General features: G+C 40.4%; 1 protein-coding gene across 6 annotated transcripts in view; it reads left to right on the top strand.

Moving 5' to 3' along the window:
* Smr (nuclear receptor corepressor smrter) overlaps nt 1–13,729 on the top strand; it is a 436,555-nt gene extending 422,826 nt beyond the window's left edge. For all 6 annotated transcript variants that reach the window (XM_085950580.1, XM_085950577.1, XM_085950576.1 and 3 more), the window contains 12 exons: nt 328–505; nt 2,115–2,239; nt 2,353–4,546; nt 5,294–5,523; nt 5,773–5,857; nt 6,413–6,488; nt 7,695–8,150; nt 8,517–8,626; nt 10,503–10,644; nt 11,755–12,065; nt 12,408–12,575; nt 12,869–13,729. In XM_085950580.1, the coding sequence (XP_085806706.1) occupies nt 328–505; nt 2,115–2,239; nt 2,353–4,546; nt 5,294–5,523; nt 5,773–5,857; nt 6,413–6,488; nt 7,695–8,150; nt 8,517–8,626; nt 10,503–10,644; nt 11,755–12,065; nt 12,408–12,575; nt 12,869–13,334 (4,541 nt within the window). In that variant the 3' untranslated portion in view covers nt 13,335–13,729. The remainder of the gene's footprint in view (nt 1–327; nt 506–2,114; nt 2,240–2,352; nt 4,547–5,293; nt 5,524–5,772; nt 5,858–6,412; nt 6,489–7,694; nt 8,151–8,516; nt 8,627–10,502; nt 10,645–11,754; nt 12,066–12,407; nt 12,576–12,868) is intronic.
* The last annotated feature ends 1,626 nt before the right edge of the window (nt 13,730–15,355 follow it).

Genomic DNA, 15,355 nt, shown 5'->3' on the forward strand with positions numbered 1-15,355 from the left:
ATAAATAGTTATCAAGTTTCAAAATTCTTTCAAGCGTATACCGTGGTAGAACCGAGACTTTGGTTGTGAATAGCGAGCATTAAAGTATGCACGATTCCTAGATCGATTTTTTTTATTACTATAAGCTAAGTGTCCTGATCCAGATATCCTCCTGATTCGCTACGGGCAAGTTTCAAGTTTGAAGTGGGTCACAATTTTCCGTATATCAAGTGGGGGTACGACATTGGGTCACACTGTAGAGCTCGGAACAGTGAGATATTGAATTAGCAATACTTATTGTGATTGTAAATACTATTATTAATTTGCTGTTTTTTTCTGTTGTTTCAGGAGCGGACAAAGGGCTGGAGGGCGCGAGCTCTTCGTGCGCGGTGTGCAGGGCGGAAAGGTGCGCGCAGACGAGGCCTCTCGCGCGGGGGCAGGCGCACCACTACGGCCTCAGAGAGGACGCTCTGCCGCTGGGAGCCAGGGTCTGTCAGACTTGCCACTGCAAGTGGGTCAGATCGAGGTAAAGCATATTGTAATAGTAGAGTAAATCACTTCAAAATAACCGAATCCTCTCTATAGTTCAGGTGCTGGGAATACGTGGCTGAAAATGATTTCACGTAAATTGTTAAGTATACACATTTATATGTGAAATAGGTTTCAAAAATGCAACTGTTTTCTATACCAAGTTATAAGCATTATTTCATAAACATTGGATTACACTCTATCAGTATTATTATTTTCATAGTAATGTATGCAATTTGAATGTTGTCCTCCTTAAAAGATTCGTAAACATTAAGAAATAATTACCTACTTTTTTTATTTAACGAATAATTCACAAGATTTAAGAATGTAATATTCTAATTATTGAATATACATAATTTTGAAAACAGTCCTGAGAAAATACATTATAACCAATAGAAAAGCCCCCCACCCCACCCTGCAGTTTTCGGGTTTCGCGCCGACGCATATAGACCACTGTGCTAAAGGTACCATACTTAATTATGACAAATTTTAACTAATGGGTCTTATAATACTCTCTGAAGCGCTTTTTAAATTGAGCTAATATTGGCTATCGGCTTTTGTATTTTAAATCAAAGTAGGCGTTACTTTAATTACTAACCGACGTCACGGATCACTCCAAGATATTTTAGTGTTGTAGCTTCCTTGATCTTGCAATTTTCAAAAAGATTTTTTCTATTGGTTATAATGTTTGTTTCTATTGGTTACAGTGTTTTCAAAATTATGTATGTTCAATAAAGAAATAACATTTAAATAATAAATTATTTAAAAACAATACTTCATTAATTATCACTGAAGTCTAATCTAGTCAACTTGGTTCCCGGTGCATTTGTATATGCGCGAGTCAGCCGGTCAACCGCGTAAATAGCTCCACTATTATGTAAATTTAGACAGTAACAAAACAGAAATAGTCGATTAACACTCTTGGATTTTGTATACGATACATTCGAAGCATCAAAGCCATACTTTAATTAATACATGTTACCATTACCTAGTTTGGGTATTTAGTGCTTCATGTAAAGATGTCACAAAGACTGCAGTTGATAACTGAGTAACTTTGTGTAGGCCCTTAATTTAGGTTGGCAGAGTTGGGAAATGTGTACATTATTGTTACTGGTCTGTTTTTTTTTTTCAATTCATTCAATATTTATTTGCTTACAAAATTTTCCAGTTACATTGAGGGCTGGCTTAGGTTTTCGTCTTATCACAGGTTTTTTTTTTTTTTTTTTTCCAATTATGGAATCGGTAGGTACACAAAAATAATTGGTGCTTTTAAAATATGCAACTATGTCTTATTCAGTGGTAGGAATATTTCGATCTTCCCACAATATTTGAAGTTTTGACTTTTGACTTTGGACATGTATTATAGACACATTTTGATATGTTCCCAATATAGATTGTTATAAATACATTACATTTTAGTGTACCCAATAACCTTTATCGGGATAGTGGGATGTGGAAGTGAAGATGCCATAGTTTATTGCGATGGTTTTTTTTTGAATGAAGAGGAAAACAAACTATCGTGTTTGCTTGCTGCACGCTCTCATGTTAGTGCTTCATAGCGTTTTAAGAGTACTGGATTGGATCTTAATTATATGTACACTTTGCAGGTATACGAAATGTCCGAATCCAACGTGCCCTGTTTCGAAAGTCAGGGCGAAACGATTACGCCACTTACCGCCCAAGTGGTTAGAACTACCCCCCGAGATAAGAGACCCAGTTATTGCAGAATTACGTGAGTAACTCCATTTGTCTAATATTAATAACCAGATAAAATAATGTTATACGTACTGACCCGTGATGGTTTTATCGATTTTATTATCTATCACTGTTTTTTTATTCTTGTAGAAATTCCTCCAACATTGACAAAATGCTGTGTGGCATGCTTCAAGAGAATAACTCGACGGCTCGCTCCTCACCTGCAGCTGGACCCAGCCGACCACCTGGCCGACTCGGAAGCGAGCTTCTCCGAGGACGACATCGTCAAGATGAAGATGCTCCTGCAGGACAACGACACCAACTGGAAGACCATCGCAGAAGTCATGGCCAAGCCGGTCAACCAAGTCAAAAATTTCTACTACAAGTACAGGAAAAAGCACGGCCTCGACCTCGCCGTGTCCGAGTACAACAAGTTGAAATTCGGCGACGAGGCTAAACCCATCTTGACTGACGAAGAAGAGAGCGGCAGCAGCACGTCTTCTTGCGATGAAAACGTAGAACCTCACAATTCCGACACCGCTTCGGCGGAATCGCCCAACCACCCACTGCCGCAAGTCAAGAACGAAGCGGACTTGGGAGCGGAGCCCATGGCGGTCGATTCTGTCATCTCGGCGTCGGCGTTCCCGCCGGCGCTATTGATAAATCGGACTCCGGAAGACAAGTCCAGAGTCGCCGATATGCTGCCGGCGACTGGCGCCGAAAGCATGTCGAGCCCCACCATACTGACGCATCCCATCGGCCTGCCGCTCCAACCGCCGGGCAAGCTCACCGTCACCAAAGACGAGTATGACAGCTCCGCCACCGAGACGGCCGACGAAGAGAACGAGTCACCGACCGGCGTTCTCCATTCTGCGCCGCCGCCCGCGCCCTACCCCTCGCAGGCCACCATCACAGCCGTGCCTGGAATACCCAACCAGCACAACGGACCGCTGAGGGGACTGCAAACGGGCATTCCTCCCAGAGCGGACGGCGGTGCCACGTCTACCCTCAAAGACGTCATGATGAGCGTCATCGAGTTGAAGATGATGAGCAAATCTAGTGGCATGCCTCCTCAGAATAACTCGCAGAAGATGAACTCGTCGATCATGCAGACTAATAATGATTCCAGAAGTGATATCACTTTCGTCAGGGAATACCGACAGGAACCCGGTGCCAATATGAGTAAAAACATAATCACGCAGCCTCTTTCTGGACACCGGCAAGGTGCTGACTCCTTGGCTACCCTCAGCGTAGTCAATTCTCACGGGCACAATCAGCAGACCATACATCAGCAGCAGCTTTTGCACAGTCCGCAGATCGCCGCCACCATCACGCCCGTCTCGAACCAGCAACCTCAACAACCTCAGGAAGCCCCCAAAGAGGGGCTAGTTGTCGTCCAGATACAGAGGCAGAGCAGTGACCAGGAGCCGCAGACCCTCGACTTGAGCATCAAGAAACCTCGGGATCAGAGCTTTGGCGGACCCCCGCCTCCTGCCCATTCCAAATCACTGCATCCGTCGCATCACCCACTGTCTCCTGCATCAGGACAGCCGCCGACAGTTACAGTTTTCAGGACTTCGGACCCCAGTTACATCAGTTACCATCACAGTGCTGAACAAAATCGAATGTCCAAATCGCCCTCTATATATGTTTCGGCGGTGCCGGTCTCCCAGCACAACATCTCCCAAATGCCACAGAGGGGTCTCGGGATCCAGTCGCCGATGTCCCAGGCGAAGATCTCCAAGGCGGCCCCGCGGCTCAGTCCCAAGACTGGTCCCCACGGGCCGAAAGGGTCCATCACGCATGGCACCCCTGTCAACTCGCAACCTTCGCACCTGCAGCAGCAGCAGAACTCTTCGAACCTCAGCCCGCGGTTTGATGGTATTCTAAGGCAGACCCCGCCTGAAGCCAAGATCGGATCCATAACGCAGGGTACCCCCGTCCACATGTCACCTTACCACATGCAAGACAAGCGTCTGTATGAGTATTTTGGCCCCCGAGGGGGGAGTGGGGACAAGAGGCAGAGTCCCGGAGGCCAAAACCCGCCTCCGAGCGGGACTTTCAGCCCTTACTCCCAGTTGCCCGTCCCGCAGTCCGCGTCGCCATCTGCGAGTGGCGGCGTGGGGGGTGGGATAGCTCCACCCGGTGGCACCTTCACCTCTCCGACCCCGTATTCCTCCCGGCCGCCCTCCCACGAGCAGCGGCTTATCATCATGGCCGATTACATCACCTCGCAGCAGATGCATGGTCAGCACCAGCGCCGTGCCAGCCAAGACCAGCAGCCGCCTACTCGCCAGCCCGCCTACATCTCCACCAGAGGGTCACCTGCTGAACACCTCAATAGGTATGCAGACTTTATTCGTTATATATTTGCTTTTGTATCTATTTTGTTTCATCACCAGAGTGGATCAATCCACCGCTGGATGAATAGCTCTTCAAGCCCTTTCCTCCCGGTCCTATGCGTTGTATTACCACATACTTTCACAAATCTTAACTGTTTATCAATCCAGATCTAAATTTTACCTTGGGAGGGAGCTTGTGTTTGAAGACATTTTTCAGGTGCTCAAATGCACTCATGCACACCTCTGTCAATTAATATTTGTCATTCACGGTAGACATGGTTGGTGGTTGTTTGATTTGAGTGCCTATAATATAATACCTTCTTCTCAGTTCGTTCTCTCAAGGATGAAAATCGTTGCAATTTTGAAAATGCAGCCATCTTCTGCCCGATCAAATCTCTCCTCATGGTCTTCAATCTGCTTTTCTCGGAGCAGATTGAAGATTACTCCCACTAAGCTCACTCACTTAGTTGTCTTTCCTCCGCTTTGCCTCCTCTCAAGGCTCCCAAGATCATACATCTTCATATTCTTCAGATCATGACAAGCAATATGTCTGAAAAATGCATTAAAGACATTTTGTTTACAGCTATTACTTTATTTAGAGTCTCTGGACAATCGATCAGTTTGTAATATGCTCTTAAAAGCATCAATTGCCTTGCGTTTCTCTCGACACTGTACAAAAATATGAAATAAGTAATTAATAATATAATATTAACATAATTAATTAATAAAATGAGCATTCTTCTTTCCAGTAGTGCTGTAAGTCCTCATCAGCAACAGCAACAACAACAGCAGCAGCAGCAGCAGCAGCAGCAGCAGCAGCAACAGCAACAGCAGCAGCAACAACAGCAGCATCAACAGCAGATACAGCGGCGCGAGGGCGTGATCCAACGGCACAACACAGCCGCACCCATTCAGCAACCCGCTAAGCCGCCTTCGCCGCACCAGAATATGAGGTCCATGCATCACTATCCACCGCCAGGTCAGTTTCCTTTCAGTATTATAATATCACCCTTGAAAAATTCTCACACATAGTATAGACAAGTGGGTTAGCACTGCTAGGGTGTATTGTTGCAAATATGGCAGTGCGTTACATCTTATATCGTATGCAAAATTGATCACAATATCATGTCGTGTATTTTCAATTCTTTTGTCATTGAAAACCTGCTACCATACAAATTAATGAATATTATTGAAGTTTATTAAAAATTTTATTGTTTACTTCTTCAAGGTCACGAAGCGTTCTCATCCCTCGTAGATGTGGCAGTCCAGCAACCATCATTGCCTGTACCGCATACCTTACATAAAGAGCCACCGTAAGTATATCTATTTACTGTGCCGATACAATTACAAACGTACAAATTTGTAGTCAACGTTAACGTTAAATAAAACCTCGGTATAGATAGAGTCTTCGCCACTGGACTGCCTGATGAATTGACTAATTTCGATGGAAATGTTTGTTGGTGAAAGTGGATTTAGCTATTCGTTATAGGATGATGGTGTCGTACACATAGATTAGTTTCTTGGACTCCACTCATGGTTCTGTTGAGAATTCAATGATTATTAAAATTATCAGTGTAATTTTACTCCTTTCATTTGGTTTGAAATACCATGCATGTGTTTGTGCAGAAATCTGATGCTTTCAGTAAATATTTTTACTCCTGTCATTTGGTTTGAAATACCTTGCATATTGTGTTTGTGCAGAAATCTGATGCTTTCAGTAAATATTTTGAGGACAGGCAGCCACGTTTTGTATCCTTAAAAGGCGCTGTTTGTGCACATGTATGTAGGTGTTGTAATTTGATAATAAAAAAGGCGGTAGATGTTTAAAAATTGTGTAAACAAAATAAAAATGATTGTTTTTGTTGCAGGTACCAGCACGATCGGATACACCGAGGTATGCTGTCTCAGCAACAGCAAATGGTGCAACAGATGCAAAGACAACAGGTAACATTATACTTCTATTCTTCTCCTTTTTATGCCATTGAAATTACGACTCACGCCGATCGTCTGCTCCGATTGTGAAATGTCAGTTTGACCATTTTCTTGAATTCTCGGCAGAATAAAACTGCACACATACGGCTCGACAATTCCGGTTTGAAGCCCTGAGTTCCCGAGGACGGCCATGTGTGGCGCGCCCTTTCAATACTGTCCGTTATAACAATATAATATGAAACTAAAATGATATGCCAGTATGTACAGTCAGCAATTTGTTATGTCACTATATATCAGTGGCGAAGGGTGGAGGTAGGCTGTTAAGATCCGCCATAAACAGTGCACATTAAACTTTTTCACACATACATATTTGTTTTCATTGAAATAAGACTACAATTTACAGATAGTGTTGGTTAGTTTTTAAAATTCAATTAAACCCTGAGAAACCAAGCCATAATAGATAATAGTCAAAAAATACATGTCTATCTATAAAATATCTAAAATTATGCAATTAAATCATACATAACTTTGAATATTTTATAAATAGAATAATATTTTTATTTATTATAGTTTGGTTTAGGCAGGGCTTAATGAATTAAAAAAATTAACCAATAATATGTGTAATATGTATTTGTAATACAATGAAAACAAATAACTATGAATGAAAAAGTGTGCACAATTTTGTCGTATTGCCCAAATTAGACCAAAACTATTATGGTTTCGTTTAGACCGGGTTTAATTGATTTTTAAAAACTAACTAACACCATCTGTAAATTGTAGTCTTAGTTCAATAAAAACAAATACATATGACTAAAAAAGTTTAGTGTGCATTATTTATAGCGAATCTTAACAGCCTACCTCCACCCTTCGCCACTGCTAAATATGATCGGTAATAGTTTGCAGTGGCATTTTAAATAAAAAAAATATGAGAAAAGAGTGTTTAGTATTGTCACCAGGCTGACGAATGGATATTTTTTGATTTATACATATTTTTAATACTAGCAACATAGCACAATACGTCATGAATCAAAAAAGTTTATACTGTTATATCAATTTATCTCCAATAATTTGATTGGTAATCAATTGACTTCCATGATTCTTGATCTCATTTCATTTGTAGGTTTAGTCATTGTTAGGTCCAATATGTATAATTTTGAGACATATTGTTATATTCTTTAATGTTTTTGCATCTCTTGTAACTGTGTATTGTGTTTGCAGGCTATGGATAGTCAGAGAAGAGCCCAGCACCAGGCGGCTCAATCAAAACAGGCGTACCAAGACAGGATCGACCGGGAGCGCGACTGGCAGATACAAGTCGACAGAGAGCAGAGGGAGAGAGAGAGACAGCAGCTGCAGATCGATAGGGAGCGCGAGCACCGAGAGAGAGAAAGAATCCAAATACAGGAGAGACAGATACAAGAGAGGCAGATACAGGAGCAGAGAGAGCGGGAGAGAGACAGGCAGATGCAGATGGACAGGGAGAGGGACAGGGAGCGGGAGAGGGAGAGACAACAGCACCAGCATCACATTCAGATGCAAGAAAGAGAGAGACATCTTCAGCAACAACAACAGCAGCAGCAACAACAGCAACAACAACAACAACAGCAGCAACAACAGCAGCAGCAACAGCAACAACAGCAGCAGCAACAGCAGCAGCAACAGTTGCAAGCACAGGTTTGTTTTTTTTTTTATTACTAACCACCACTATATCTGTATTGTTTACATGTGTCGTCTGGAGTTTACATTGCTCACAGCTAAGCCGTTGCGACTGAGGCCCGTTTGTATCCTGTCTTATTATTTTATCGTGCCTCAAGTCACTCATCGCTGACCCCTACACTTTTCTGGGTACGTTCCCCATGCTCAAACACTCCACACTTTGATTCACACAATGGACTGCAGCTATAACCACTGATGTGATAATCAACTACGAGTGGTTGTCTTAATATGTCGTCGCTGAGACTTACTTTACAAAATGTTTCAAACCTAATGCCAAGCAACAAAAGGTCTGTAATCTCGTAATAATATCCATGTTTGTTTCAGAGTGACGATGAGCGGATTCGTGTTGAAAGGGAGCGCGAGACAGCGCGGTTGATTGTTGGATCATTCACCGCTCATCCGCCTCCCGCCAGAATGCATGACAGAGGAGATAGGTAATAATAACATTCCATTTCTTCTGTTTTTCCCACGACAAGTGAATTACGCGTGAACTCAGTCATGTGCTGCAGATATAACGTAATCTGCTTCTTTTTCAAGACAATTGTGTAATTGGCGTATGGTGAAGACTCCTTACTAAGCGATTTTTTAGCGCTAACCTTAAAAATACTAGTAGGGAAGACTCGATAGCAAATGATTGTTTAACATTTACGTTGACTTATAAAGAACTCATTTGACTAATAATTTAATAACCCCAAATGTAATTAGTGCTAGAAAGAATGGAGATTTGTTCACATTAAATTTAAATAACGAAGTGACATCTATCTAATAGGCCATCCACCCAATATTTTCGAATGCGATTTTACGCCAGATTGCGTGCAAAACGTATAATTGCGTTCATCCAGATTTTGCATATAAGCATCTCGCTGAATCCGTACACAGAATGCCCCTCTACCATAAGTTTAGCGAACCGATTGCTAAATATGGCAGAGTCGATGTTTGACAGATTGCAACTGACAGCCCGCGTTTGTTGATAATAATTGTCATACGTACTTGTTTTTTTCCGTATTTCATTATGATTCAGTGAATTATTTTGTTTATTGTCTAATGGTATTATCTATTTTACAATTGATCCTATGGTGCTTCATTTTATTCAATCATGATTGCTTTCTTTATTACTAAACTTTGCTTCCGGGGATGAAATTAATCTACAACGCCGTAAATTTCGTAAAAGCGATAATGCTTTCGGATTCAAAAGTTTCGTTAGTAAATACATATCAGACGCAGATGAATGAAAATCTAATTAATATATATATATATATACATATATATATATTTTAATAACTCAATTCATATTATAATTGTGCTGGAAACGATTTATGCATAATACATGGTATACTATTACCATTAGCATTTACTTTTATTTGTTTAGATAGGTACCTACCTTCTGCGATAGTAATCATGTACCTACTTCTCAAGAGTATTATATTTGATTATGATGATGATATAATGATTATATTTATTCAATAACGTTTATTCGGCATTCGGATTATCCGGCCATAATGTAATATAAATCAATTAATATAAGAAATAATGAGTATGTAAATGTTGTAGCGATTTTAACATCTTTCATTTTCAATATTAGCATTGTATTACTACTAGAGGTATCTCGCGGCAAAATGCAAAAATTACGTCCTGTGTCCTTTTTGTTTGACGTTTAAGCGTCCATAGACATCAAACTTGTTAAAAGGTGACCATAGAGAAAGATATTCTTCTGATTTTGGTAGAATGAATACTTGATCCAAATATGCGAGCATACCCGAACACTGTGATTTGAGTGAAGCATTACGGAACACGAAGCAATGTCTGTATACAGTTTCGCAAGCACTTCCATGAACACTCGACTAGTTAGTAAATGGTTGTAAACGGAAACAGCGTAAATTTGGAGGGTAATAAACGATTCGGTTTGGCTTATTCCATGGATAGGGTATAACTCTGGATTATTCAAGCCTACTTAACATAATAAAAATGTAACAAGTTCAGTGGATGTCATAAAAAATATCCACGCCGTATGAGTAAATCTAGGTACTTAGTGAGGAGCTTTTCAGATAACCAGAAAAACAAAACTGTTTGTGTACAAATATATAATTGAGGATGTAAATGTTTGGACCAGATAACGAACACATCATAAAATTTGACAAAAGACACGTAGAATGCATTTATTTTTGTAATGGATTCTATAGGTACTAACTAACTCTTCAAGAACATAAATCTTGGCGATAAAGCTAAATATTAGTGTATTGTATTGAATTACAATGTCCTATTTTTTTGTGCAAACGCATTATAGTAAGTAATTTATGTTTGTGTGTTCAGACCGATTTCTTCAAATACGAGGCTTCTGAAGTCAGACGGGCTGACGGCGGCGAATCTCATTGATGCCATCATCACTCAGCAGATCAATCAGACCAGCTCGGAGCCCACCAATCCGCCCCCTCGAGCCTTCCTGCCTATCAACGTAAGTAGACATTCTTTTATCACAATCAAAATAATAGGAACTCAGCTACCAGAGATACAGATGCCGGCTCTAACAGCTTACCCATCAGTTCTGTCAATCTGCCCAATGAAAATGATCAATCTCCACTTTTTTATGAATACACTTGGGGTGTTTGCCGAGTGAAACATTCATTAATAAACTTCTTCTTCTTCGACCATGTCCGATCCTAATATGATCATATGGGCCTCCACAGAGTAGAGGTTTGTATTAAGAGATTTTTGTTTTTACGAGAAATGGATGTCAGCCACTTGCTCAACCTATTAGGTCCATACCCTGACCCACACACATATTGAAAAACAATATGTGTACTTGCCAGACCCAGGATTCGAACCTGGGACCCACGGCATGATAGTCCAACGCTCATGCCGCGCGGCCACCGTGGGCGTTAATTAATAAACAAACTATCTATAATTATGACTGATTACTTTAGCTGGGGAAGTATTTCTAAAAACAGTACTCTCAGTAATCGGCCACCCTAAAAAACAGACAAGTTTCCAATTAGTGAAAGCGGCTGATTATAGTGCATACATACAAAATATGTTAAAAATTAAAACAGGTATTTCGTAAAAATAGTTTTTGTTTTTGAGAAATTTGTACTAGCAAATAATTACGGTTTTATTTATAATCAAAATCAAGTATTTACTAAATTATACATTTTTACAAACTAAGTTTATTAACTAAATCACTTGACACGACCAGTTGTTCAGTGAGGCAGATATTTTTGATTGGCTTGGGATTCATGGCTTTCCCTATGACCAAAAGCTTCAGTTTGTGTGTCCCGGTTGCATTGGAGCTCGGCATAATTTTGATGCAGTCCTTGGGCACTCTCCTCCCTGGTACATTTCTTCGCGATGAACGTACGTTTTACGAAGGAGAAGTGTCCAAATAAACCCGTCTAATTTGCGTTGTATACTTGTACGCGGCGGACTACTGAATTTGACTATCGAATACCGGCGAATTATAGAGCTTGATTTTGTGCTTTCTACTAGTAAAAATAACTGAATGTATGAATTGCAGAAAAATGAAAAACAAGGGAATTATAAATTTTACACTATTAATCGTATTTTGCAGAGCTATCACCGCGAAGCTAATCCTGCTGACCAGAACCCTCCGCCCACTCAACAACAGCAGGCTCCGCCGCCTCCCCAACCGTTGCAACAACAACAGCAAATGCAACAGCAACAGCAGCAACAACAACAGCAGCAGCAGCAGCAACAACAGCAACAGCAGTTGCAGAGGAAAGCTCTGTCTCCCGCCATGATCAGCGTCGTGGATCTTGATAGTGCTCCGCAGACCAAGTCCATCACGTTAGGCGAGCTCACCGATTCCATCATTGCCAAGGATTTCAGCTCGCCGGGTTCCCTCTACGGATCTTCTGGAAGGTTGGTTAAATTATTTTGTTGTACCAAAATTATTTGAAACAGATAGTGAAAGAATTCGGATGTCAGTCATTTCGAATTGCAAATTCATTTCCAGCTGTAAATAATGAGGTGCACAGAAGGAATATGGACTGGTATAGTATGGGAAAGTTTGATGAGGATTTTGCAACAATATTAACGCAACAATTATCTTTTTCATCTGTCAAAAACTGCAAATATTTCAACACAATTTTAATTTCACTCCATGAACAATGATTAAATGTCCAAAATATTGGCAATATAAATTCTGAACTCGAATTGGTTACCAATGTATTTTATTGTTTTATGATGATGCCGTATCTGCAGGTACAATCCTTACACGTCGGGTCTGACGAGTTCGGGAGGAGATGCTGACGGCTGGAAGAGACGGACGGTTCCCGAGGAGAGGCACATTATTCGTCAGGGACCGCATAAGCACCCTGATGCCCATTCGCCCACACCCAACTCAACGCCTGCGCATCATCACATCAATAGGTAATATTTGCTCTTTTTTTCTTTCTTTGGCACTACAGTCCGAGGTGGACCTTCACCTTCATCGTTTCATGCGAGGTTCTCCATTGTCCTTCATCGGTTGATGACTCCTAGTTTGATAGACTATCCTCGTTATTAATGGAACCTTTTTGGGCCCACTTGTTCACCGTTGCTCAACAGCGGTGAAAAGATTCCGGCTATCTTTTGATCCAACTACTCGCTTGAAAGTGTTGTTTTTGAGAATAGGAACATTGTATATTTTTATGTTTTAATATATGAATTTGCTTATCTTTTAGAATGGGTCAACCGCAACAGCAAGACTCAAGAGCGGGTGCGGCGAGACGCTACGGGCCCCTTCCAGGATCTGGAGTCCCGCCCCAGGCGCCCGCCAACCCGCCCTCCCTGCCCTCGGCCCAGCCGCCGTCTCACCACCACCAGTCCCAACACCTGAGGGCTTTCGACTATGTCAACAGCCGCATCGTGGAAGTCATGCGCACGGAAGACGAAGGCAAGCGCGGCGCTCCGGTCAATGCGGCCACCGCCAACAGCCTCCAGGAGGCTACGGCCCCCGGAAGCACTCCTCCGCCCCTCTCCGCGTATCCGTATCCGTATTCGGCCCTCAACGTGGCGGGATTGGGCGGAGGAACGGCGGGGGCGCCCCCGGAGACGACGGCCGACATCCCGAGGCCGCCCGCGCTGCCCCCCCAGGAGCCCAAGCCGCTCATGTCCGCCCAGTATGAACCGCTCAGCGACGAGGACTGATTCACCGACCTGTTCTTCGACAAGGGAGTCAGCGTCATCAAGCGCCGCCTGACTCTCGACTGCGACTGAACCCCTAGTGCTCCCACTCTAATCGAAGTGACTCCGAGTCTTAGCGACAGTGTTAAACAACTCAAAATAAACAGACTAAAAAACGTACCCGTGCCGAAATAGATAATAGTATCTGTCTGCCGTAATACGATAAGTTCACATTAAGTACCTCTTATTAACTATCCTTCAAATAATTCATTTTATGACAACAGTCACCCACTAAGTAACTTGGGGAGAACTAAAAAGTTGATAATTAATAACGATTAACTATGATACTGAGGATTGAACAAGTACAAGTGACTAATGGTTTAAATTTATTTATAATTTGAATGTTTCGGCCCGACTACAAAATATTAAAATACTATAAATATTTTTTAATGTTAATTATTAATAATGGATTATTAGAGAATGAGGCCTCATTTACAGAATGTTGAAGTGTTACATAGAATATTCAAATGTGTATTTAAATTTATAGTTTGTTTATTCACTGTGCACTTGTATTCGTTCAATCCTCAGCATCTCAATTGATAACGATTAGCTGTTTTTTTCGTCAATGCATGATTTCAAAATATGTAGTTTTAAAAGATTGAGACAGCTTTAAGTTCACTTCAATCAAATGAAAATTTCTACACTTTTTTAAATTTATTTTAAATCAAATGTTTTTTTTTTTTTTTTAATTTTGCGACTAATTTTAATCGAGAATTATTTATATCTCCGTACATTCAATTTATATGGTTTTACGTTTGTTTACTAAATTTTAATATTTATAGGTATTTATTTTTTATTGCATTTTAAACGGAAATACTTTATCCTAAATATTATAATAATAATAATCTCAAAAGAGACTCGTAAACATTGAGAAGATGAGGTGAAACTATTTCGCGATAAAGAAAATAAAAATTGGACGGGACTGTGTAAATATGGAAATGGATTTTTTTCATTTCTCGATGAACTCCCGGCTGTGCAAGACGATCCATGATTACTCTTCATGGTTTTATAATTACTTTGAATATTGTGTATATATTATTTTCCATTTATTGGGCTTTCATTGTAAATTGTGACTTCTTGTACATGCGTCGGTAATTATGGAATCATTTGCGTCGCTGTGAGTTCATCGCGGAATGAGTCAAGTTCACGCGGTGTGGGGTATTTTGAAAATTATCGCGTTGAATCGTTGCGTTTCAATTAATAAAAAAAAATGTGTACTCTTTAAAACATTCTATACAATATGTAAGGAGCCAATTGACACGGTGACGAGTCCTGTATTTGTTTCGACTAACCAATCTATTACGAACTTTGAGAAATAGTTAAGTTAACTTTCGCAGAGCGAAAGTGGCATATGTCACATTTTTATGTCGGCTTTTGTGCTACTTTGTAATTCTATTCGCGCAAGAGAAGCACAAGTCACGAAATGGAATATTTTAAATCAAAACTTGATACGTAATTTAATTTTGATTAAAAATGTTTTCTTCTGACTTGTAAATCGGTTATGTGACATAGGCCATTATTGCTCTACAGTGGCTGATTAACTGAAATGAAGTAATGATTTTTCCTTTACCTCTATTGGAAACTTATAATACATTAATTGAGTTAACGTTTAATTGTTACAATTCCATTTTATCACTGTATACTATTAATAATATTATCAGTTTTATTAAAATTAGACATAATCTTGATAATGGTGTTAAAACTGAAAAAGTCGTTAACTAAAAAATAAATTTTGTGGAATTTACATTAGTATCTTTTTAAAAACAGACTTATTTCATGTTGAAGTATTTACCACCCAGTTTCTACAGTGTGTTTAAAATTGTTATAAGGTTCCAGTGCAAGAAAGGCATATTTCAAAAATATAGTTTTCTGTTAGTTATGAAAAAATATTCAGTACTGTAAATTTAACAAAGCAAATCAAGTATTCTTTTGAGTAATAAAGTAGAATTTGTAGTTGTATATATTTAATTTTATGACATATCAAT

Source organism: Rhyacophila brunnea, unplaced genomic scaffold (assembly GCF_057557595.1).
Source record: "Rhyacophila brunnea isolate RB1 unplaced genomic scaffold, BYU_Rbru_1.0 scaffold_23, whole genome shotgun sequence".
Lineage (NCBI taxonomy): Eukaryota > Metazoa > Arthropoda > Insecta > Trichoptera > Rhyacophilidae > Rhyacophila > Rhyacophila brunnea.